A 27455-nucleotide genomic window follows, 5' to 3' on the forward strand; every position below is an offset into this window, starting at 1 on the left:
TCAGGGCAGGCAGAAAGGGTCGTAGTCAGGGGCAACAGAAGAAGGTCTGGAACACAGGCTAGGAACATACACAAAACAATTTCACTGGCACAAGGCAACAAGATCCGGCAAGGACAGGAAGGGGAAGTGGGGTTTTATGGGCATGGAGCAGATGGGAGCTAATTACACTGATTGGGCCAGGCACCAATTAGTGGTGCACTGGCCCTTTAAATCTTAGAGAGCTGGCACGCACGCACCCTAGAGAGCGGAGCCGCGCGCCAGGACGTGACAGCCGGGGAACGGGACAGGTGAGTAGATTGGGATGCGACCCGCGAGCGGGCGCGTCCCGCTATGCGGATCGCATCCCCGCCGGCAGTGTTAGTACAGCTCTCCCGGTCAGCGGGTCTGACCGGGGCGCTGCAGAGAGGAAAATGCCGTGAGCGCTCCGGGGAGGAGCAGGGACCTGGAGCGCTCGGCCCAACACATACCTGTACGTAATATGCCCGGTCCTGGTGTTTAAAACGGGGTCACACCATCACACCGGGTCGGTCCCGGCGGCTAACGATATCTGGGACCCTGGGCTAATAGCGTGCGGCACCGATCGTTGTGCCGTGCGCTATTAACCCTTTAGATGTGGCGATCAAGTTAATTGCGGCATCAAAAAATCAAAGTAAACGCTTCTCGGCAGCTCAGTCGGGTTGATCGGGACTATCACGATAAAATCACGATGTCCAGATATGCTAGGACGCGAGCGGAGACCCCCTTACCTTGCTCTGTCACGTCTGATCAGCGTTTGATTGCTCCAAGCCTGAGCTTAAGGCTTGAGCAATCGAGCCCCTATCTCACTGATCCATGCAAAGCTACGGCTTTGCTGGGATCAGTGTAAAAGATCAGTGTGTGCAGTGTTATAGCTCCCATATCGTTAATTAAACTGCACGGTCAATGGCGTACGCGCAAAAAAAATTCCAAAGTCCAACATAGCGTATTTTTGGGCCCTTTTTATGTCATGAAAAAAATGAATAAAACGCAATCAAAAAGTCCGATCAATACAAAAATGGTACCCATAAAAACTTCAGAACATGGAGCAAAAAATGAGCCCCCATACCGGCCCGATCACGGAAAAATAAAAAAAGTTATAGGGGTTAGAAGATGAGAATTTTTTATGTATACATTTTCCTGCATGTAGTTATGATTTTTTCCGAAGTACCCCAATATCCAACCTATATAAGTAGGGTATCATTGTAACCGTATGGACCTACAGAATAAAGATAAGGTGTTATTTTTACCGAAAAATGTATTGTGTAGAAACGGAAGCCCTCAAAAGTTACAAAATGAAATTTTTTCTTCAATTTTGTAGCACAATGAATTTTTTTTCCATTTCACCGTGGATTTTTTTTGTAAAATGACTAATCTCACTGCAAAGTAGAATTGGTGGCACAAGAAATAAGCCATCATATGGAATTTTATGTGCAAAATTGAAAGTGTTATGATTTTTAGAAGGTGATGAGGAAAAGATGAAAATGCAAAAACAGAAAAACCCTGCGTCCTTAAGGGGTTAAGGTAAATAAAGCTCTAAACCCCCAGGAATATGTCCCAGTATAGGAGTATAATGTACCCGGCCCCTATATTAGGAGGAGAAGACACTGGTTATATAGAGAGATGGGGGATTAGTAGTAGAGCAGGATCCTGTCCACTACACAGTGCACAACTCAGGAACAATCACCCCGCTCATCTCTCACTAATATACACACATAGGAAAGTGTCCGAACCGAAAACATACAGATAAACTTTTTATTTTTATTGTTTTTTCACTAAATTAGACAATAACTTTATTCTGAATAATTTCAAAAAATATTGTTATAGCCAAAGCGTCAACTCAATGGTCAATGGTGCAGTTTCTATATTATGGAGCAGTCTCTTTATTATGGAGCAGTTTCTATATTATGGTGCAGTCTCTATATTATGGTGCAGTCTCTATATTATGGAGCAGTCTCTATATTATGGTGCAGTTTCTATATTATGGTGCAGTTTCTATATTATGGTGTAGTCTCTTTATTATGGAGCAGTTTCTATATTATGGAGCAGTCTCTATATTATGGTGTAGTCTCTATATTATGGAGCAGTCTCTATATTATGGAGCAGTCTCTATATTATGGAGCAGTCTCTATATTATGGTGCAGTCTCTATATTATGGAGCAGTTTCTATATTATGGAGCAGTCTCTTTATTATGGAGCAGTTTCTATATTATGGTGCAGTCTCTATATTATGGAGCAGTCTCTATGTTATGGTGCAGTCTCTATATTATGTCTCAATATTTTATTTGACTAAATACAAGGTAACAATTGATAAAAGTGCAGGATCCTTGCACTTCCCATAAACAATTAAAATGTTTTAAAACAAAATATCACAGAACAGCTATTTGACACCTTTAGTGTAGTAGTTAGTAGTGGAATGTAGAGCAGTGGGAGTTGGTATGAGCACCTGCAGTGCACTTGCAGGCACTGGAGTCCCCAAATTGGCAGCCCACTGTTAGGGTAAAATCTGCTCTACAAATGATATGTTAATAAGTCACTTTGAAGACGTAAGTTTTAATCCTCCAGATGAGATTTGATAGTCACAGCAATGTCATGAGAGGTGACCGTGGGAAAAAGACCAAGTAGCGCAGCGGCTTTAACAGAGTTAGTTCGGCACGGTGGCCATTAGAGGCGGGTAGAGGAGCGGCACTGCGGCTGACAGGTGATGCTGGAAACACGGCGGCCGTCAGATGGTAATAAAGATGCGGCACGGCGGCCGTTGAGTAACCGGTTTGGTACACTGTACCGCTTACCCTTGGATGTGGCAATCCTTACGTCTCCTGGCCGCGATGGTGGTGACAGCGGTGTCCGGGATCTTCTTGTGGACTGCCGGCAAGCAGTCCTTTTCTCCAGGGACTAGTCACGGAATCTGCAGGAGTCGGATAAGCAGGGTAGCAGGGATGTGTCCTGATGTTGACGTCCTGGGTGTCTTCTAAGTATGCGCTCTTGGTATCCATGGCTCGCTCTGTTTGCTGTGTGCTGGGTGAGCTGTAGCCAGCGATGCATACAGCGGAGGTGATGGCACTTGTGGTGTAGCAGGTATGAGTTGGTGACAAAGTGCTGTTGGTGATATTAATCACAGGTGGTGGGGAGCAGACGCGTTTCAGTCCATCTAGGACCTTCCTCAGTGATCTATCTTGATATAATGGGTGTGGGTACTTTATATGTGCAAAATTGTCGGGAACAAAAGAGTTCAAAACAAAACCCGGTTCGGACTGCTTGGACATAGACAGGTGTGCAGTGGAAAGAACCGAAATGGAGAGGAATGGCCTAATGGGTGACTCTGAAATATAGTGTGGCAATCATTATCAATGTCATTTCATAGTAGTATATATATGAGTGGATGTATGTATATGTACATAATGGATAAGTGGGTGTGTGTGTGTATGTGTGTAAGATGAATCTGAAATATAGTGTGGCAATCATTATCAACGTAATTTCATAGTGCAATCTTCAGACCCAAGTTTGGTGCCTTTGTGTAAGTAAGTACTAGCCACCATTTTGACAAACAAAGCTAAAATCACTTACACGAAGGCACCAAACTTGGGTCTGAAGATTGCACCGACCACAAAACAACCTATTTTGAACAAAAAACAAGAGATGTCCCAGACATGGTTGTCACTCCAAGGCTTCTTCAGATGTGGGAAATGCACTAACTGCAAACAAACTAAATTCCAGAAGAGAACAGAGACAGTCACTTCAACAGTCAATGCCTACCAACACAAAATAGACGAATTATTAACATGCGACAGTGCCTCTGTCATTTATATTATCACGTGTCCATGTAACAAACAGTACATAGGACGGACCAAAAGAAGTCTAAAGACAAGAATAAAAGAACATTTATATAACATCAAAACAGGGTTTATGAACCATTCGCTATTGTCCCATTTCAAAGAATACCACAATCAAGACCCATCGGGTCTTCAGTGAATCAGTGAAAAAAGACTGGAGAGGCGGGAACCACATTACAAAGATGTCCCGCATAGAAAGTTGCAATATTTATGAATTCCAATCAATAGCCCCTTATGGTTTAAACTCAGAGATGGAGTTATTCGGCTTCCTTTGATTATCTTTTTTTATCTTTTTTACTATTCTCATCATTTTTAGTATCTTTTGACATATAGGTTTTATCTACATACGTTTTATTAGTATTTTTCAGACCATAATCTCCTCTCTTTTATTATTATCTTTTATCTTTTATTTTTCATTTTTATTCTTTTATTTATTTTTTATTTGTAATTTTGTTTATTCATATTTTATTTCTATTTCTATTTTTATCTATTTTCATTATTTTTATTCTATTTATTTATCTATTTACTATTGTTTAGTATATTTTTATTTTTATCTATTTTTTTTATTTTTTATATAAATTTTTATTTTTATTTATTTTTATTTATATTTTTCTTTATTTTTATCTTTATTTTTATTTTTATTAATTTCATTTTTTATCTTATTTTAATTTTACATTTACTTTTATTGTTGTCGCACTCTATTTTATTTTATTTTTGACTCTATTTTATTTTTGTTATACTTCACTTATTCTATAGTAATCTCACAATATGTTGATTCATAGCTTATTCTATTCTTATTATCCAGTAATTTCTACATTTCCTACGCTACAATGGTGACTAAATGACCCTACTATATCATTAAATTATCATCATACTAAATTACCTCCTATTTATTTGTTTACACTTACGTCAAACTCTTACCCTTTCCCATCCCGTCCCTATACACCTACACTGCCTTTTATATATACAGATTTAGACTTTACTTTGTCACCAACTCCTACCTGCTACACCACAAGTACCATCACCTCCGCTGTACGCATCGCTGGCTACAGCTCACCCAGCACACAGCAAACAGAGCGAGCCATGGATACCAAGAGCGCATACTTAGAAGACACCCAGGACGTCAACATCAGGACACATCCCTGCTACACCGCTTACCCGACTCGTGCAGATTCCGTGACTCGTCCCTGGAGAAAAGGACTGCTTGCCGGCAGTCCACAAGAATATCCTTGACACCGCTGTCACCACCATCACGGCCAGGAGACGTAAGGATTGCCACATCCAAGAGTAAGCGGTACAGTGTACAAAACCGGTTACTCAACGGCCGCCGTGCCGTGTCTTTATTACCATCTGACGGCCACCGTGCCGTGTTTCCAGCATCACCTGTCAGCCGCAGTGCCGCTCCTCTACCCGCCTCTAACGGCCGCTCAACACGCGGATGTGGCGTTGTGCGAAACCCACCCTAGCCCTCTCTTATCAAAGACATCCCATGGGGCATGCCCTCTATAGGCGTACCCATGCTTTACGGTTTTTGCACACCACAGACAGATAGGTTAGGTTGCTAGAACAATGTTGGTAAGTATCTTTCCATGCAAGCCACGACCACAAATAAGACTTTAAAACAGAAATATTTACACATGGAAATGTATCTTCCATATTATATAAATCCCAACTTTTACAACATCATCTATCGGCCTATTCTATACCTCCACTGGATATTGGGTTTTACATAAGGTTCATTTTTACTGGTCCTGATAGAACTTTAAGGGTCTATTCACACCTACAGAATCCTGTGTATATTTGATGTGCAGGATTGGTAGCTGCAGATTTGAAGCTGTGCTCGGTCATTTAGTTTACATTGAAATCTGCAGTTTCAATTCCTGCGGATCAATTATACACAGGATACTGTATGTGTGAATACACCCTAAAGAAAGAAAACTGTGTTTTAGGTCAATATCTAAAAACAAATGTGCAGGGACCCAAAGCCCCATAGACCTCAATATGGGTTTGATTACTTTTGAAAATACAAAATGCACCATAATCTAGAAACTGCTACATAATATAGAGACTGCTCCAAAATATAGAGAGTGCACCATAATATAGAGACTGCTCCATAATATAATAGAATAAAGGTGGTCGGCACTTCGGTTTCTCACCCGGTGCACGAAGAAAACGAATATGCAGTTGAAGAAGTCTCGGCACTCGGGATTTCTTTTCAAGGTTTATTCAAGTACTTCCAGTACTTCAGTACGCTGGAAGTACTTGAATAAACCTTGAAAAGAAATCCCGAGTGCCGAGACTTCTTCAACTGCTCCATAATATAGAGACTGCTCCAAAATATAGAAACTGCACCATAATATAGAGACTGCTCCATAATATAGAGACTGCTCCATAATATAGAGACTGCACCATAATATAGAGAGTGCTCCATAATATAGAAACTGCACTATAATATAGAGAGTACACCGTAATATAGAGACTGCACCATAATATAGAGACTGCACCATAATATAGAAACTGCTCCATAATATAGAAACTGCTCCATAATATAGAAACTGCTCCATAATACAGAAACTGCTCCATAATATAGAGACTGCTCCATAATATAGAGACTGTTCCATAATATAGAAACTGCTCCATAATATAGAAACTGCTCCATAATACAGAAACTGCTCCATAATATAGAGACTGCTCCATCATATAGAGACTGTTCCATAATATAGAAAGTGCACCATAATATAGAAACTGCACCATAAAATAGAGAGTGCACCATATTATAGAGTCTGCTCCATAATATAAAAACTACTCCATAATATAGAAACTGCTCCACAATATAGAGACTGCACCATAATATAGAGACTGCTCCATAATATTGAAACTGCTCCATAAAATGGAGACTACTCCATAATATAGAGACTGCACCATAATATAGAGACTGCTCCATAATATAGAAACTGCTCCATACTATAGAAACTGCACCATGATATAGAAACTGCTCCATAATATAGAGACTGCTCCATAATATAGAAACTTCTCCATAATATGGAGACTGCTCCATATATAATATAGAAACTGCACCATAATATAGAGACTGCTCCATAATATAGAAACTGCGCCGTAATATAGAAACATCACCTTAATATAGAGACTGTTCCATAACATAGAGACTGTTCCATAATATAGAGACTGCACCATAATATAGAAACTGCTCCAAAATATAGAGACTACTCCATAATATAGAAACTGCTCCATAATATATAAACTGCTCCATAATATAGAGACTGCACCATAATATAGAGAGTGCTCCATACTATAGAGACTGCACCATAATGTAGAGACTGCTCCATGTAATAGAAACTGCACAATAATATAGAAAATGCATCATAATATAGAGACTACTCCATAATAAAGAGACTGCTCCATAATATAGAAACTGCTCCATAATATAGAGACTGAACCATAATATAGAAACTGCTCCATAATATAGAAACTGCACCATAATATAGAGACTGCTCCATAATATAGAGACTGCTCCATAATATAGAGACTGTTCCATAATTGAGACTGCTCCATAATATAGAGACTGTTCCATAATATAGAAACTGCTCCATAATATAGAGACTGCACCATAATATAGAGACTATTCCAGAATACAGAGACTGTTCCATAATAAAGAAACTGCACCATAATATAGAGACTGCTCCATAATATAGAGACTGCACCATAATATAGAAACTGCTCCATAATAGATGAGACTGCTCCATAATATAGAAATTGCACCATAATATAGAGACTGCACCATAATATAGAAACTGCTCCATAATATAGAGACTTCACCATAATGTAGAGACTGCTCCATAATATAGAAACTGCTCCATAATATAGAGACTGCACCATAATATAGAGACTGCTCCATAATATAGAGACTGCACCATAATATAGAAGCAGTTTCTATATTATGGAGTAGTCTCTATATTATGGAGCAGTTTCTATATTATGGAACAGTTTCTATATTATGGAGCAGTCTCTATATTATGGTGCAGTCTCTATATTATGGTGTACTCTCTATATTATAGTGCAGTTTCTATATTATGGAGCAGTCTCTATATTATGGTGCAGTTTCTATATTATGGAGCAGTCTTTATATTATGGTGCAGTCTCTATATTATGGTGCAGTTTCTATATTATGGAGCAGTCTCCATATTATGGAGCAGTCTCTATATTATGGTGGAGTTTCTATATTATGGAGCAATCTCTAAATTATGGTGCACTCTCTATATTATGGATCAAACTCAATATTACGGTTCAGTATCTATATTATGGTGCAGTCTCTATATCATGGAGCAGTCTCTATATTATGGAGCAGTTTCTATATTATGATGCAGTTTCTATGTTATGGTACAGTCTCTATATTATGGTGCAGTTTCTATATTATGGCGCAGTCTCTATATTATTTAGCAGTCTCTATTTTATTGTGCTGTCTCTATATTATGGTGCAGTTTCTATATTTTGGAGCAGTCTCTATATTATGGAGCAGTCTCTATATTATGGTGCAGTCTCTATATTATGGAGCAGTCTCTATATTATGTAGCAGTTTCTATATTATGGTGCATTTTGTATTTTCAAAAGTAATCAAACCCATATTGAGGTCAATGGGGCTTTGGGTCCCTACACAATTGTTTTTAGATATTGACCTAAAACACAGTTTTCTTTCTTTAGGGTGTATTCACACATACAGTATCCTGTGTATAAATGATGCGCAGAAATTGAAACTGCAGATTTCAATGTAAACTAAATGACCGAGCACAGCTTCAAATCTGCAGCTACCAATCCTGCACATCAAATATACACAGGATTCTGTAGGTGTGAATAGACCCTTAAAGTTCTAACAGGACCAGTAAAAATGAACCTTATGTAAAACCCAATATCCAGTGGAGATATAGAATAGGCCGAAAGATCATGTTGTAAAAGTTGGGATTTATATAATATGGAAGATAAATTTCCATGTGTAAATATTTCTGTTTTAAAGTCTTATTTGTGGTCGTGGCTTGCATGGAAAGATACTTAGCAACATTGTTCTAGCAACCTAACCTATCTGTCTGTGGTGTGCCAAAACCGTAAAGCATGGGTACGCCTATAGAGGGCAAAAGACACATGATTTAGGAAAAGTGTTCTATTTGTTGTTCAACAGTTTGCAAAGCTAAGTACGTAAAGACCTGGGCAACCTCGACATGAGGGTCAGGTATGTAACGAGCAAAGCAGAAGGAATTCCACCTGCCCATTGACTTAATCAAGTGGACTGGTACGTTGTGCCGAGAGGCTGCTGAGGCCGCACCCATGCGGAAAGAATGTCCAGATATGGTTCTAGGATCGTGCCCTGATGCTGCCACTAGTGTGCGTATATGTTTGACAAAAGCGGCTGTTGTAAGTGGCCGGCTATCGAGCGGCAGTAGTGGACTGTTGTGAGGTGCGTGCTGGTGGGCTAACTGTAAACTGTCTAATACCAACACTGGACACCATTTGTGTCCGGCCGGGAAGTAGGTGACCTGGACCTCCTGTCTTGAGGTTTTAGTGGACCGGAGTGTAAGTACCTGATTGTTGCCCTTGCGTGTCAACTGCCCCTTGGTCAACCCCTGTCCTGAAGTAGAACCGCATGTGAACTCACCGGGTCGCAAGAACCAGTAAAACCCAAGATACATGGCTGCTTTTATGGTGATACTGAGGAGTAAGCCATAACGGGAACATATCCAGCATATCCGACATACCCCTGAAGATTTCACTAGAGACAGGAACCCGAGTGGGCGCCCTAGTAAGGGCTACATTCCTAATCCCTCTGAGAATGGCTTTAATGGGATGTGATGCAAATAAAGAAGGCCTACCCTGGTACTGCATGGACAAAAAATGCTGCACCCCTGCAAAATAATTCTTGATAGTACTGTGTGATAGTGAAGAAGCAGAGTGGCAAAAAGCGACAAAGCTAAGTAGTGAAGAAATGTAATCAGTGTTCTCCTCTGGATGTGTGGAGAGGAACCTCTGGTATGTGTCCCAACCTAACTGATAGCAGGACTTTGTTCTGGCCGAGAGGGAACTGGTGATGAGTTCGTTTGCCAGCCGTCTATACTGGCTCAACCCAGCACCAGCGACTGGAACGGGGGTACCGCTGTGCCCATGGGATCCGCGTCTGGTGCTACCTGAAAGAAAAGACTAATTGTTAGGATTCGGCAGGCTGGAGGTGGATCCTCTGTGTCAGCGAGGGATTGGCGTGGACCGTGTCGGTGGACCGGTTCTAGGGTTGCTACTGGTTTTCACCAGAGCCCGCCGCAAAGCGGGATGGTCTTGCTGCGGCGGTAGCAACCAGGTCGTATCCACTGGCAACGGCTCAACCTCGCTGACTGCTGAGAAGGCGTGGGACAGAAGGACTAGGCAGAGGCAAGGTCAGACGTAGCAGAAGGTCGGGGCAGGCGGCAAGGTTCGTAGTCAATGTGGATAGCAGAAGATCTGGAACACAGGCTTTGGACAACACTAACACTTTGACTGGCACAAGGCAACAAGATCCGGCAAGGAAGTACAGGGGAAGTGAGGTAATATGGACAGGGAGCAGGTGGAAGCTAATTAGACTGATTGGGCCAGGCACCAATCACGGGTGCACTGGCCCTTTAAATCTTAAAGAGCTGGCGCGCGCGCGCCCTAGAGAGCGGAGCCGCGCGTGCCAGTACATGACAGCCGGGGACTGGGACGGGTAAGTGACTTGGGATGCGATTCGCGAGCGGGCGCGTCCCGCTATGCGAATCGCATCCCCGCCGGCAATGTCAGTGCAGCGCTCCCGGTCAGCGGGTCTGACCGGGGCGCTGCAGAGAGAGAGACGCCGCGAGCGCTCCGGGGAGGAGCAGGGACCCGGAGCGCTCGGCGTAACACTAATTTTATTTCTTGATAGGGCGTCAGCTGCTACATTGTGCGACCCTTCTAAGAACTGGGCCGTGAACTGGAAGTTGTTCTGTGAGGACAACTGTACCAGCCTCCTAAGGAACCTCATGACCTGTGGGGACCTGGACCTCCCCTTGTTTAAAATCTCCACTGTGGCAGAATTGTCACAAATGAAGGTCACCAACTGTCGAGCCCAGCTGTAACCCCAGACCTACGCTGCAACCACTATCGGAAAAATTTCGAACAGTGCGGAGCATGTTGCAAACCCGGGGACGCTGCTGACCTGCGCTGGCCATTGATCGGCTACCCAATGGCTACCGAAAATGGCCGCGAACCCCAATGCTGAGGAAGCGTCCGTGAATACCTTAGGATAGGAGACTGATGCTATCGGTGTAAAAAAGGAGACCCCATTCCATCCACATCGGTCACGAGGCATTAGAAGACCTAATCATCCTGCCACATGATTAGGTCTTCTACTGCCTTGTGACCGATGTGGATGATACTGTCTTGGCATGGAGCCGCAGACAAGAGTGCCAGGAAAGAACGCCCTTGAGGAATTATCCTCATCGCGAACGCCAACATGCCTAGGAGGCTCTGTAACCCCACCCTAGTGGTGACTTGAGAATGGGTGAACCTACCAAACACCGCTCTAACCCTCTCTAACTTTTCTTGAGGAAGCCTGGCCTCCATCCTAGTTCCTTCTAAAACTACCCCTAAGAAGGTTAGCGACCTAGTCGGCCCTTCTACCTTGTTGGTTGACACCGGGATTCCCAGTCTGTCAAAAAGCTGCAGCCCTTCCTTTAACTGTTATGGACAAACCCCTGGTGGCTCGATCAGTAGGAAGTCATCCAAGTAGTGCAACATGTGTTTGCAACCCAGCACTTTCTCTAGTGCCCAGTGAAGGGCTATGGCCAGTTGGTCAAAGAGCCATGGGCTAGTCTTCGGCCCGAATGTTAGCCTAACCGCAAAGTAATACTTCTCCATCCACTTGATGCCGTACCACTGCCATAGTTCTTGTTTTACTAGCAGCAATTTAAAAGCATCCGCTATGTCAATTTTGGACAAGGAAACCACTGCGCCCAGTTGCAGGATCATTTGGATGGCCTGGTCTATGGAGGCGTACTTCATCCCAAACTCCTCAGATGGAATTAGGGAGTTGAGGCTGGGAACTATGGAGGAATGATGCGCTGAAAAATCGCACACAAGATGCCTTTTATTATAAAATTTCCCCACCACAATACCAATGAGGCTCACCCTCCAAGCGTCAAATGGAGGTGAGGAGAAAGGTCCGATGACGAAGCCCTTGTTTACCTCCTCCTGGAGCAGTTCCGTCACTGCATCCGGATTGTGGGAGGCGGACCTGAGGTTGTCGCACTCGTAGGTGGACTGGGGCAGGGCTATTAACCCCGTGTGGAATCCTTGCCAGAAACCGTCCAACAGCCACTTCACTCATCCTTGTGCCCCCAGAATCCTACCCAGGGCCGAGACATGGACCACACCTAGTCATGCCTGGGAGGCCTTCTGGGGGCAGACCATCCTTGGATGGCCTCGGTAGCAACTGAAACATACGTGGAGGAGCCTACACTGATTGTAGTTACACGTAGAGGTGTTGAAGTTATTGCAGATTTGATTTCTGCCTAGGTAACGGACTGGCCTCCCTAATCTGTCGTTGCTAGGCATGCTCTTCGGGCCCGTGCCTGCCAACATGCCAGCGCCTCTTCCCACTGAGGCCTCCTTGGGGTCGAGGTCGCACTAGGCCGCCGTGTGTGAGATGGACTTACATGTCCCGCACGCCGGAGCCGTTAAGCCCGCAAAGTGCTGACAGAAAAGCTCTGTGTCTATTCTCGACCAATCCATCACGTATGCAAACTGCGCCAAGGTGGCCGATGCCTTGGCTGCAAACGACTTATGGTAGTCGTAATACGCTGTGCCACCATATCTGTAGCCCAATTCGGTGACGTATAGTAGGTACGCATCCAGCTCCTCTCTCCTGTCAGGCCTCACGGAGCATATGACATCGCGGTACATACTAAAACCTATGACAAACTCCGGAATCGTTAGCTTCCGACTGAGTCTTGTGTCCTTGCTTTTAAACATTATGGAAAGTTCTCCGCATGAGACGACCCTGGTCTCAGCAATGTCATGGGTGGCGATCAGCAAGGACGCCAAGTTGACGTCTCTACCCTCTAAAATGTCCTTCTTGAGGGTAAGACTGATGAAGTGAGCTTGGCTGACCCAGGGCAGTTCCAGCATCCTACCTGAGGAGCCCGACTGTGGACCGGGCGCGACTGGCACCAGCTGGAGACAAGGCTCGGGGACCTGTTGAGCAGGGGCCTGTATTGCGGCTGCTGCCACTGGCTGAGCGGCCTGCACCCTGTCTCTGTCCATAGAGTCCAGCCTGTCCTGAAAACCTGAGACTGCATCCAGGACCGAGCTCATCATCTCGTGTAGCTGTGTGACAGGGTTTTCAACCGAAGTGGTCCCTCCGGTCTCTTGACCGGATCCAGCCTCTGACTCTGCTCTAAGCAACTTGTAGAGCTGCGCCTTCCTGGCGGAGGCTGGGTAGGCCACCTCTTTCTTACGGAGCTCCTCCATAAGCCTGGGGATGGTCCAGTTTCGGTATGCCTGAGAGTTACCCCTGTCAGACTCTCTGACAGGCGTCTCTGGCAGGGACCTGGTCTTCTCAATATCGGAGGAGTGAGACATCCTGACACCACCTGTCCGGGCCAACGAATTGGATGCCGGTAGAAGACAAAACAGAAGATAAGCAACCATATCCTGGACAGCGCCTGGAGCTCTCAGTTTGAACGTTCCTAAACACACCTGAAAACCACGACGCTTCACTTGGTAACTGAAAAGCACTGTGAGGCGAGCTCTAGATACATAAAAGATTACATATTTATGCAACTGCTGGCTGGGCCCTAGTACATAGTGCCTGGCTAATGCTACCAGGACGTGAGGCACAACCACCAAGCTGGGGAGTGCCGAACAGCCCGAGGCTGGGTTAACCCAGTGCCCCAAAAGGTCTCACCTAAACTCGCCGTGCTGCGTCCTATATCACCAAAACCGTACCGGGGCGTGACCCGGGCTAAACCTGTGCCGTAATGTGCGTACTAATGGGACAACCCCCATGGCCGACCCACCGTCCTACCGTGCATGCCACCAGACAGGCCCTCACCAGTGAGGAGCTAAGAATCTCCGAGAAATGCAACACAAAATGGCATGAGCGAGATAACGCACCTGCACTCTCAGTGCGGACAGCAGGACGCGGCCTGCCCCACTGCCTTCTGACCTTTGAAGCAACTAAACCAAAAACATACATAAGTTTATTTATTTTTATTTATTTTTGCGTTCTGAAGACATGTCAGAAATAACATAACCAACCGTGACACGACTGCTCTGAAGATGAGTCAGTTAACAGCGTGAGTTTGAGCGTTTGCTCTGAGGGCGTGTCAGTATCAATATGACTTGTGAATTTTTATGTAGAACTGCTCAGGAGAGCAGTTCAGAACTGACCAGTGAGTTGCTCCGAAGACGTGTCATAAACAACATGGTCCTATTATTTTTTTTGTTTGTTTGTTTTTGTGTTACCAAATTGCAGTGCTGAGTCCAGGCCAAGTGCTACCTGTCCTGAACTCGCCCGCCCTATACCATACATGTTTAAGGAAAACAAACAATAAACAATAACCCACCTTCCGTATATCCAAAGACCAGCAGGTCTAGACACGCAGGAAACTATAACACAACAAAACATGACAGCAACGTTTATAAGGTGACCTGGTGACAGCTTGCTGCGTGCCCCAAGCCCCTTAAACCTCTAACTCTGGTTGCTACGGAAGGCATCAGTGCGGTTGCCTGTGACAACTGCGTCTGAACCTCCTTCCCGGGGGCCCCTGAGTGTGAAGGGTTAATGGACTCTGAATGGGTGACCCTCAGTTTATTGTGCAATACTGCTTGGACCTGACATCAGTAGTGCCTGTGACTGCAGTCTGGAGCCCCCCAGCCCACCAGGGGTTAATGAAGTGAAAGCTATTAAATAGTTCAACATTTTCTGCAACATGTGCCCGTTGCTACGGGATCCTGCACGGGACGCCACCGATCAACGCCCAGCAGAGCCTTTAGGACGTCAACGCCGTGTCAGAACCCAGCCGCCCACTGTAGCTGCTTGGCATCACAGGAAGCCATGATCCCCAGCACTGACATCCTCAGCCCGGCCCAGCGTGAGGCGCCACATGAGGAACCTAGCCCCTCCCCTGAGCCACGCCCCCTGCAGAGGAAACCGGACGCCCGCCCAGCCTCCCCGCCGGGTGTGCACCATGCTGAGCGGTATCTCCGCTCCCCACCAAGCCACGCCAGGAGCAACTGAACCGCAGGTGCAGCCCGCCGGGAGTGGGAGTACACCGCTCGCAGGCCGGACACCGCAGACCCCAGGGCCCCGAAAGTAAGTGCGCGCCGGCCCGCCTCTGTGTGCGCAAATGTGTGGGCATAAAACACCTTTTAGTACGTGCGCTCCGGGAGCTGGCCCCTGTGTGCCGCACATGTGCGTCTCCCCGCCGCCGTGCGCAACCGGAGGTCTCGGCAGCAGGGGAGACCATGAGACACCGAGGTGCAGCACACAGGGAAAGGACAAGTGGGCATAAAACACCTTTTAGTATGTGTGCTCCTGGAGCTGGCCCCCCGTGTGCCGCACATGTGTGTCTCCCCACCGCCGTGCGCAACCGGAGGTCTCGGCAGCAGGGGAGACCATGAGACACCGAGGTGCAGCACACAGGGAAAGGACAAGTGGGCATAAAACACCTTTTAGTACGTGCGATCCGGGAGCTGGCCCCTGTGTGCCGCACATGTTTGTCTCCCCACCACCGTGCACAACCGGAGGTCTCGGCAGCAGGGGAGACCATGAGACACCGAGGTGCAGCACACAGGGAAAGGACAAGTGGGCATAAAACACCTTTTAGTACGTGCGCTCCGGGAGCTGGCCCCTGTGTGCCGCATATGTGTGTCTCCCCACCGCCGTGTGCAACCGGAGGTCTCGGCAGCAGGGGAGACCATGAAACACTGAGGTGCAGCACACAGGGAAAGGACAAGTGGGCATAAAACACCTTTTCGTACATGGGCTCCGGGAGCTGGCCCCTGTATGCCGCACATGTGTGTCTCCCCGCCACCGCGTGCAACCGGAAGTCTCAGCAGCAGGGGAGACCATGAGACACCGAGGTGCGGCCCACAGGGGAAAAAGAGTGTGCATGAGAAAACACAGCAGGGACCCCTGGGTTTAAGCAGCTGGCGCAGCGGCCAGTGCACATGCAAAGAACGGTACCAGGGCCGAGACGGTGCTTACCTTACAAATCACCGTAGCGGACTGCACAACGCCACATACGCCCTGATTGAGGTGAGAGGGGGGTATTTATAGGAGACAGCCCCTCCCACAATTATAGCCCAAGCGCTTTCACACTTGGTATATTTACAATTTGTATTTATTGTATTTTCCAGGTCCTTCACGCTCCTCCTCATCCTTCAGTGTTACCCAGCCATATACCATCACAGGACATAGAGGAGAGTCTGTGGCACTAAGCTGCTCCTACACATCATATATGGAGAGGGATGTCCTGGGGGTCACTATTTACTGGAGATTGGGCAACCTAAGCGGACCTTATGTCTACCACCCCTACAAAGAGATGGTTCATCCCAGTTATAGAGGACGAACGGGAATACAAGGAGCAGCAGATCTCCACATACAGGGGGTGAAGATGTCAGATGACTCCATGTATTACTGCTTTGTGATCATTAGATTGTGTACAGGATTTAAGAAATATGAAAAAGAAATCCAGTATGGAGGAGGGACCCGATTCATTGTGACAGGTAAAATAACAGGAGACTGAACTATTATATAACATAATATATAAGATAATGGAGGATACAATGACCCAGTGATGGACTCCTCTAAGTGCCGGGTATTATAGATGCCTGAATAGCAATGAAGCTGCTCTGAGTTGTGTAGATACAGGAAGGTTTTGGTGGCAAATAAATAGATTTCTATAATCCTCATCCAGATATTTGGGATAGTTTCAGAAGTGTCTGCTATGTAATATACAGAGTGTGAATTCTCCCTTAGTTTATGTTCACACTGAATTTCTTGTCTTTCTATATGTTACAGATCTCGTCCAGACAGAATCTCATCTACGTCCTACAGTCATTTTCTACATTAACATCGGATGGAAATTCTTCTTCTCACTTGTTCTTTTCATTTTAGCATTTCTCTGTTATAAAGATGTACAAAAGCTATAAAACCTGGACATGCTGATATTATATAACATATATATATATATATATATATATATATATAGTATTTCCCCAGACATTTTAGCTGATGCCTTCGTTATCTTTCTGGTTAGAGTTGAGTGACCTTTTTAATGTTGACGTGAACTGGCAACTGAATAAGCCCTAAACACGTTTCTAACACTGCCTAATAGCTGTAAAGCCCTCTCTAACATGACTAAGTATGTATTCACGTTTATTTTATTTTTTTTAAAGCTTAGTTATAGCGGCATGTGGTAACTCATGGTAACAGCTTCTCTAATGGGCGGGGGGATTTTTGAGGCTGTTTTACACTATAATAAAGTAGCATCAAGTATTCCTGGTTGTCAGCAGATACCTGCCATTCTTAAAATACACACAGACATATAGGAAGCCTCAGTGGCTTTTTCCAAGCATTAAAAAAATTATCCCTTTTTGGGAGTAGCAAGATCTTTTTAGTCTGCCAAGAGTAGAAGATGGCATGGATATCTCCAGCTGCTCAAAAATGTGTCCCAATTTGGAAGTAACTACAGAATTGGTGGACTGTCATTAGCCAGCGTACAGCAGGAGGTGGCAGACTGGTGTTCTTAGTAGTTTCTAGCATACAGCAGGGGTTGTGGCAGTACCATTTAATCACTGTCATTTGGCATATTTTTTTTTTAGAATTTTGCCAGCTGGGTGGCCCAGGCCTTGCTGAAAGTAACAGGTTCCAAAAATATTTTTTTTTCCGAATTTTGCCAGCCAGGTGACCCAGACCTGGCTGGAATTAACAGGTTCCTTAAAAGAAAACGGTTATACTGTTCACCCACACTAAACCCAATACACCAGATTCTAGTGTGGGTGAACAGGAGACCAATGTATAGTGTGGGTGACTCATATACATACCTTCAGTCCGGCGCCCAGTCCCTCTGAAGATCAGCTTCTATCTTCGCTGAATTGCGCGCTGGAGGCGGACCTGCCAGCTAAATTTGAATATTCATGGTCACTGGTCCCATGAACGCTAAGTAGGCACAAGAGTTCATGTGACCAGTGACCATGAATGTTCAAATTAAGCTGGCTGGTCTGCCTCCAAAGCGCAATTCAGCAAAGATAGAAGAGAATCTTCAGAGGGGCCAGAACGCCGGACTGAAGGTATGTATATGAGCCAGAGACCCCACATCTCTCCTGTTCACCCAGTGTATCGGGTTTAGTGTGGATGAACAATATGACCTTTTTCCTTAAAAGAATTTCCTATCACTGAGACCCGCACAGACCAGGAACGTTTGACAGAAATCTCTAGCACATGTGCCAAACAGGGAAAAAATGTGTTTTATTAAAATTTTTCCCCAGCCAGGCGGCCCAGACCTGGCTGGAGGTTGCACCATCAAGGGTGATGGTGGTGGCAAAGTGGTTGACAACAGGGGGACATGGATTCCTTGATGGATAACTGATGGGATTGGGGAGGAGGAAGGCTTGACACAGATGTAAATCCAGAAAATGTGCTGCCTGTGGATGAGGCCTAGCTGTTAGACAGTTGGCAGAGATCTGTAGGATCATCAGTAGCAGCAGCAGCAATAGCAGCATTTTCCTCACGATGTGGGGCATCTCAACTGTCCCATGCGGCCTTGTGGTAACCCTCCATATGTCTACATAGAGATGTAGTTCCTACACTCGGACTCTGGCCATGGCTTACTTTCTGTTTGCAGAGACAACATATTGCCACATTCTCTGCATCAGTTAAGGTAGAAAAGAATTTCCACACAGCAGAATACCAGGCAGGGACTGCACCACCTGTCTGTGCTCCTCCTCTGGATGTTTTTTTCCCAGAACCTGAACATGCGGCACCCTCGCTGTCACCTGAGCTCATCAGACCAGCAGCCATACACCTGTTATGTTTCGCAGGTTTTCTTCCCCTACCTCGGCTACGCTCTTCTTTACTGACATTGTTACTACCCTCCTGCTCTGAACTCGTCAGCTCATGCCCAGGTGGTTACCGCGTCCTGTCCAACACCACATCATCATCACTGTCAAACTCTCCGTTATCCTCCACGTCACTCTGCAGGAAGTTCTTGAGCTCTTTGCTTCGCCCCAGCATTTTACCAGCACGCTTACCTCAGCAACACACTACAAAGCTTGACTCTCCTCTTCACACAACTCCCCCTCCCCCCCCCCCCCCCCCCCCATGGCTAGTGCTATCCTTCTGCGTAGCTGTAGAGGTGAAGGCAAAGACAGAGACGAAGAAACATAGTGAATGGGATGGACAGTTCCACACGCTATGTTACTGTAGACACGGAGGAATCCACTGACAGGTCACTTACCGTAACATTGGCAGAATCCTGTGCCCCCTTTTTAATACACATGTGGTCCAGAAAAACCTGATCATCCGCTGAAACAGAAGACCCTCTGACAGGCAGGGAGAACTTGGGACGGCTGATGCGTCTTCCACTACTACCACCAGGCACCTGGTGCTGGTTCTAACACCAACATTCCTACTGCCAGAGGTAATAGGTCATCATGTGCTCTGAAGGTTATAGAGTCCATCATCTGCTCTGAAGGTTATAGAGGGCCATCGTCTGCTCTGAAGGTTATAGAGGGCCATCATTTGTCCTCAATATTATAGAGGGCCATGATGTGCTCTGAAGGTTATAGCGGGCCATCATCTGCTCTGAAGGTTATAGAAGGCCATCATCTTCTCTGAAGGTTATAGAGGGCCATCATTTGTCCTGAATATTATAGAGGACCATAAAGCCCTCTGAAGGTTATAGAGGTCATCATCTGCTCTGAAGATTATAGAGGGACATCATCTGCTCTGAATGTTATGGAGGTTTATCATCTGCTCTGAAGGTTATAGAGGGCCATCATTTGCTCTGAAGGTTATGGAGGGCCATCATTTGTCCTGAATATTATAGAGGGCCATAATGTGCTCTGGAGGTTATAGAGGGCCATCATCTGCTCTTAAGGTTATAGAGGGCCATCATCTGATCTAAAGTTTATAGGAGGTCATCATGTGTTCTGAAGGGTATAGAGGGTCATCATCTGCTCTGAAGATTATAGAGAGCCATCATCTGCTCTGAAGGTTATAGAGGCCCATCATCTACTCTGAAGGTTATAGATGGTCCTCATCTGCTCTGAAGGTTATAGAGCATCATTATCTGCTCTGCAGGGTATAGAGGGCCATCATCTGCTCTGAAGGTTATAGAAGCCATCATCTGCTCTGAAGGTTTTAGAGGGCCGTCATCTGCTCTGAAGGTTATATAGGCCATCATCTGCTCTGAAGATTATAGAAAGTCATCATCTGGTCTGAACGTTATAGAGGACCATCATCTGCTCTGAAGGTTATAGAGGACCATCATCTGCTCTGAAGATTATAGAGGGCCATCATCTGCTCTGAAGGTTATAGAGGGCCATCATCTGCTCTGAACGTTATAGAGGGCCATCATCTGCTCTGAAGATTATAGAGGGCCATCATCTGCTCTGAAGGTTATAGAGGGCCATCCTCTGCTCTGAACGTTATAGAGGGCCATCATCTGCTCTGAAGATTATAGAAAGTCATCATCTGCTCTGAAGGTTATAGAGGACCATCATCTGCTCTGAAGATTATAGAGGGCCATCATCTGCTCTGAAGGTTATAGAGGGCCATCATCTGCTCTGAACGTTATAGAGGGCCATCATCTGCTCTGAAGGTTATATAGGCCATCATCTGCTCTGAAGATTATAGAGGGCCATCATCTGCTCTGAAGATTATAGAGGGCCATCATCTGCTCTGAAGGTTATAGAGGGCCATCATCTTCTCTGAAGGTTATAGAGGGTAATCATCTTCTCTGAAGGTTATAGAAGGCCATCATCTGCTCTAAAGATAATAGAGCTTTTCATACAAAAGCTTTCTTCTTCACTATTTCAGCGATCACACTGATGTGTGCCATTAACCCCTCATATGCTGTGATCAATACAGATCACGGCATCTGCAGCAGTGAGGTCACTAAAATGGATGATCAGATCTCCCACGATCCGGTCATTCATAATAGCGGACGGAGGTCCCCTCACCTGCCCCCCTCCATCTCCTGGGGTCTTCTGCTCTGGTCTGAGATTGAGCAGACTAGAGCAGAAGATAGCCAATAATACTGACCAGTGCTATGTCCTATGCATAGCACTAAACAGTATTAGCAATCAAATGATTGCTCTCAATAGTCCCTTATGGGGAATATTAAAGTGTAAAAAAAAAAAAAAGTGAAAAGTCCCCTCCCCTTGTCACTTTTTCTCATTTTACCTCAAGAAAGTGTACAAAAAATAAATTAACAAACATATTTGGTATTGCCGCATGCATAAATGTCCGTACTATCAAAATATAATGGTAATGATCCCGTACGGTGAACGGTGTAAACATCAAAAAATAAAATAAAAAAATAGTCCAAAGTGGCTGCTTTTTTGTCACAGATTATAAAAAAGAAATAAAAAATGTATTAAAAGTTTCATATGTGCAATACATTTTTATGGTAAAGTGAGTGATCTGGTCACGCAAAAAACAAGTCCTCATACTAGTCTGTGGATGGAAATATAAAAGCGTTATGATTTTTAGGAGGCGAGGAGGAAAAAGCGAAAATTTAAAAATTAAATTGGCTGCATCCTTAAGGTCAAAATGGGTTGTGTTCTTAAGGGGTTAAAGTGGATTGAAGGCTAATTTATGGAGACATGTGGCAACCGCCTTCTGTATGCTTATTAACACTACAATGACACTAAGTGCAAAAAGTATCCCTGGTTTTTGTATTGAAATACATAGTGGCTTTTTTCAGACATTATCCCTTTTTGGGTGTAGCAACAAGTTGATGTCCCAAAATAGTGAAGAAGAAAGCTTTTGTATGAAAAGCTGAAAACATTATCCCACCTTTTGGGGATCAAGGGTTGTGAATGTTGCAAAGAGGCAGCCAAGATGATGCTGGAGTGGTGGGATTAGTAGTTTCCAGGATACAGCAGGAGGTGGTGTCTTTGGAGTATCCAGCGTACAGTGGGAAATGGTATACTGGTGGAATAAGTAGTTGCAAGCGTACAGCAGTAGTTGGCTTCTGATAGTAGTGTGCGTATAACAGGAGATGGTGGACTGGCGGAAGTTATAGTATGCAGCGTACAGCAGTAAATAGCATCTTTTAATATCCAGCATACAGCAGGAGATAGGGACTGGAGGTGGTAGTAGTTTCCTGCGTACAGCAGGAGGTGGTGGCTTGCGGCAGTCCTAGATTCCAGGGTACTACAGGAGATGGCAGACTGGTGGTAGTGAAGTATCCCGCATACAGCAGAAGGTGGCAGTCCAGTAGTAACCAGTGCTTCTCAGCTCTGCCGCGCAGCCCTTTTTTGCAAATCTGACCACTGTCACTTTAAGCATTAATAACTCTGGGATGCTTTTACTTTTAATTCTGATTCCCAGATTGTTATTTCATGACATATTCTACTTTATGTTAGTGGTAAATTTTTCTCGATACTTGCATAATTTCTTGGTGAAAATTTAGCATTTTTTTTAATTTGAAACTCTCTGCTTAAAAGGAAAATGGGCATCCCAAATAAATTATATATTTATTCACAAATACAATATGTCTACTTTATGTTGGCATCATAAAATTGACATGTTTTTACTTTTGGAAGATATCAGAGGGCTTCAAAGTTCAGCAGCAATTTTCCAATTTTTCACAAAATTTTCAAAATCGGAATTTTTCAGGGACCAGTTTAGTTTTGAAGTGGATTTGGGGGGCCTTCATATTAGAAATACCCCATAAATAACCCCATGATAAAAACTGCACCCCTCAAAGTATTCAAAATGACATTCAGTAAGTGTGTTAACCCTTTAGTTGTTTCACAGAAATAGCAGCAAAGTGAAGGAGAAAATTAAAATTCTTAATTTTTTACACTCGCATGTTCTTGTAGACCCAGGGGTAAAAGGAGAGAAATCACCCTACCTCATACCTCATATGTGTATGTCAAGTGCTCTCTGGGTGCACTTGAGGGCTCCGAAGGGAAGGAGCGACAATGGAATTTTGGAGAGTGAGTTTTTCTGAAATGGTTTTTGGGGGGCATGTCACATTTAGGAAGCCCCTATGGTGCCAGAACAGCAAAAAACAAACAAAAAAAACAAACACATGGCATACGATTTTGGAAACTACACCCCTCGAGGAACGTAACAAGGGGTACAGTGAGCCTTAACACCCCACAGGTGATTGACAACTTTTCGTTAAATTCGGATGTGTAAATGAAAAATAAATGTTTTTTCACTAAAATGCGTTTTTTTCCCCAAATTTTAAATTTTTACAAAGGGTAATAGGAGAAAATGCCCCCCAAAATTTGTAACCCCATTTCTTCTGAGTATGGATATACTCCATGTGTGGACGTCAAGTGCTCTGCTGGTTCACTGCAATGCTCAGAAGAAAAGGAGAGCCATTGAGCTTTTGGAAAGAGAATCTGGTTCGAATACAAATGCATAAAAATGCATACAATGGAGGATGCCTGCAGCGGACTGCAAGTACCACAACGGCATCCTACACCAGATAAACGGTGTGGATGTGTAACAATTAGAATTATACAATACAGGAATTTAGGTGCACTACTGTGGTAGATGTATACAATGACATTGGCTATCCCTCAACACTGATGTTAAAATTGAGACATTTGCCAGTATATCCTTGTATGAAGGACACACCAGAGCCCGCACACCAACGCCAAGGTTTCTCAAGTAGCATGGGACCTAACACTAACCTACCTGTGCCTGATAAGCAAAAACCAGGGGCCAATGGGCCATTTCAGCAGTATTAGGCCGACTCACAGCCTGCTCTCAGTTACCTCCAGTGTGGCTGGGCACACATACAATGGGAGGAGGGAGGCAGACTACGAGACCAACCTAAGTTGGCTGATATGTGTGCCGGCCTCACAGGTGAACCTTAATGCTGCCTTAATAGTGATCAAGGCGCATTAAATGTGGAGTTTATACACCTCCAAGTTTAAGATTTAAGCAACAACAAAGACGTGGTCTCAAATGGAAGGAGGTGCTCAACCCAAATGCAGTTGTGCATATATACTGGGGGAGCAGATCCTGCCCTTGTAGTCCGTTTCTAGGGGCGATCCCCAGCATAAAATGCATACAATGGGGGATGCCTGCAGCGGACTACAAGTGCCACAATGGCATCCTACACCAGATAGACGGTGTGGATGTGTAACAATTAGAATAATACAATACAGGAATATGGGTGCACTACTGTGGTAGATGTATGCAATGACATTGGCTAATCCCTCAACTCTAATGTTAAAATTGAGACATTCGCCAGTGTATCCTTAGATGAAGGACACACCAGAGGGGCTTTGTAAACACATGTGGCCTTCAATTCTGGTAACAGTTTCTCTCAAAAAGCCCAATGGCGCTCCTTCTCTTCTGAGCATTGTAGTTTGCATGCAGAGCACTTTACATCCACATATGGGGTATGTTCTTACTCAGAAGAAATGGGGTTACAAATATTGGGGGGATTTTTGTCCTATTTTCCCTTGAGAAAATGAAACATTTAGGGTAACAACAGCATTTTACTTACTTTTTTTTTTTTCATTTTCCCATCCAACTTTAACAAAAATTTGTCAAACACCTGTGGGTTGTTAAGGCTCACTATACCCCTTGTTTCAGTACATGAGGGGTGTAATTTCCAAAATGGGGTCACATGTGGGTATTTATTTTTTGTGTTTATTTCAGAACCGCTGTAAAATCGGCCCCCCTGTGCAACTCACCAATTTAGGCCTCAAATGTACATAGTGCTCTCTCACTCCTGATCCATGTTGTGCATCCGCAGAGCATTTTACTTCCACATATGGGGTATTTCCGTACTCAGGAGAAATTGCATTACAAATTTTAAGGGGTCTTTTTTCCTTTTACCTCTTGTGAAAATAAAAAGTATGCTGCAACACCAGCATGTTATTTTTTTTTATTTTTTTTACACTAACAGGCTGGTGTAGACCACAACTTTTCCTTTTCATAAGGGGTAAAAGGAGAAAAAGCCCCCCAAAATGTGTGACGCAATTGCTCCCGAGTATGGAAATACCCCATATGTGGCCCTAAAACTGTTTCCTTGAAATTCCACAGGGCTCCGAAGTGAGAGAGCACCATGCATTTGAGGACTACTTTAGGGATTGCATAGGATAGGGGTGGACATAGGGGTATTCTACACCAGTGATTCCCAAACAGGGTGCCTCCAGCTGTTGCTATACTGGAGAGTCAGTGGGTGTTTGGAAATGCTGGGAGTTGTTGTTTTGCAACAGCTTGAGGCTCTGCTTTGAAAACTGCCATACAATATGTTTTTCATTTTATTGGGGGGGGGGGGGGGGGGACATGGGTGTATATGTAGTGTTTTACCCTTAATTATATGTTAGTGTAGTGTAGTGTAGTGTTTTTAGGATACTTTCACACAGGCGGGGGTTTACAGTGAGTTTCCAGTTAAGATTTTGCGCTACGGCGGAAAATTTGCTGCAGCTCAAACTTGAAGCAGGAAACTCACAGTAAACCCGCCCATGTGATTGTACCCTTTACATTCACATGGGGGGGGGGGGATGGGGGCAAACCTCCAGCTGTTGCAAAACTACAATTCCCAGCATGCACTGACAGACCGTAAATGCTGAGAGTTGTACTTTTGCAACAGCTGGAGGCACACTGGTTGGAAAATCTTCAGTTAGGGTCTGTTACCTAACTCAGTATTTTCCAACCAGTGTGCCTCCAGCTGTTGCAAAATTACAACTCCCAGCATGTACTGATTGCCGAAAGGCATGCTGAGAGGTGTAGTTATGCAACAGCTGGAGGCACGCAACTACAGCTCCCAGCATGGCGAGACAGCCATTTGCTGTTCGAGCATGCTGTGAGTTGTAGTTTTGCAAGATTTAGAGGGCCACGGTTTAGAGACCACTGCCCAGTGATCTCCAAACTGTGGCCCTTCAGATGTTGCAAAACTACAAATCCCAGCATGCCCAGACAGCAAACTGCTGTGTGGGCATGCTGGGAGTTGTAGTTTTACAAGATCTAGAGGGCCACAGTTTAGAGACCACTGCACAGTGATCTCCAAACTGTAGCCCTCCTGCTGTTGCAAAATTACAAATCCCAGCATGCCCAAACAGCAAACAGCTGTCTGGGCATGCTGGGAGTTGTAGTTTTGCAACATCTGGAGGGCTACCGTTTAGAGACCACTGTATAGTGGTCTACAAACTGTAGCCCTCCAGATGTTTCTAGGCAACAATTCACCGTCTTCCGTAGTCAGCAGGATTGCCGCATGCCGCACTAGGGAGAGGATTACCACCCACCTCCACCGATCGCCACAGGTAAGGGACCTCCTCCGCCACAGGTCACACCACAGTTCCCCCGTTCTGCCCTGACTACCATGGGTGGGCAGAATAGGGGAACAGAATTTTAACCCCCCCTCGCCCCCCATCCGTTATTGGTCGACCAATAGCAGGGATAGGAGGGATGGCACCCCTGCCACCTCACTCCTATCCCTTCAGTGCGATAAGGGGTGTCTTGAACACCCCCGGTCCCCCCTTATACAGAGACCCTTATACGATCCCCTTTATACTCCGGGATGCGCCGTGATGCCTGCTGAATTATTTCAGCAGGCATCCCGGTCCGGTCCCCGACCGGCAAGAAGCGGGGGACCGGAATTTTCAAGGGCGTTCCTGTACACTCTACACCCTTAAGGACTCAAGATGAAGAGGATAAAGTGGTATTTCACCTCTAAACATTTTATCCCCAGATGTCTGATCGCGGGGGTCCCACGATCTCTGTGCAGTACCTGGCGTTTGTTTAGAACGCTGGGTGTAGGCCATAGGGGTCATGATGTCACAGCTACGCCCCCTGAATTAAAGATCATAAGAGGGGTGTGGTGGACGGCAGCCCCTCCCCCTCCCATAGACTTGCGAGGAGGTGTGGTTCTACCATGATGTTACAACCCCCCGCCACCCGCTGCAACAAATTGTTGCGAACGCTGGAGCAGTGGAGTACCCCTTTACCAACTGTTCTATACAGAGTAGTGGGTGCAAAACCTTTTTAGACATACTGTCCCCTAGTAAAGTATGTGGTTTAAGAATTTCTTCTGCTTAGTCTTCACTTTACATGTAATTTACAAAAAAAATACCCACAAATCATATGACTTTTTTTGTGGTTATCTACAAAGAATAATTAGGAAATGCATCTATTCTGGAGAATTTCGGTGATAAAGATTTATCCTTTCAGTTACTGTATTACCATGTTACCCAATATGATGTGCATTGTCATAATTACTCAATTATGAATTATGAATAATTGTCATAAAAATATTAATTATGAAACATTTAAAATTATGAAAATTATCAAAAATATCAAAATTATGACCTGGTGAATTGTAGACAAAGCCAATCAATACAATTCACATC

The 27455-nt window shown here is 44.8% G+C and overlaps 1 protein-coding gene across 1 annotated transcript in view; it reads left to right on the forward strand.

Moving 5' to 3' along the window:
• Positions 1-5081, forward strand: part of LOC130367313 (uncharacterized) — a 56579-nt gene extending 51498 nt beyond the window's left edge. Inside the window, exon 4 of the mRNA XM_056569721.1 lies at positions 4819-5081. Within this exon, the coding sequence (XP_056425696.1) occupies positions 4819-5081 (263 nt within the window). The remainder of the gene's footprint in view (positions 1-4818) is intronic.
• The last annotated feature ends 22374 nt before the right edge of the window (positions 5082-27455 follow it).

The sequence above is a fragment of the Hyla sarda genome, chromosome 4 (assembly GCF_029499605.1).
Source record: "Hyla sarda isolate aHylSar1 chromosome 4, aHylSar1.hap1, whole genome shotgun sequence".
Classification (NCBI taxonomy): domain Eukaryota; kingdom Metazoa; phylum Chordata; class Amphibia; order Anura; family Hylidae; genus Hyla; species Hyla sarda.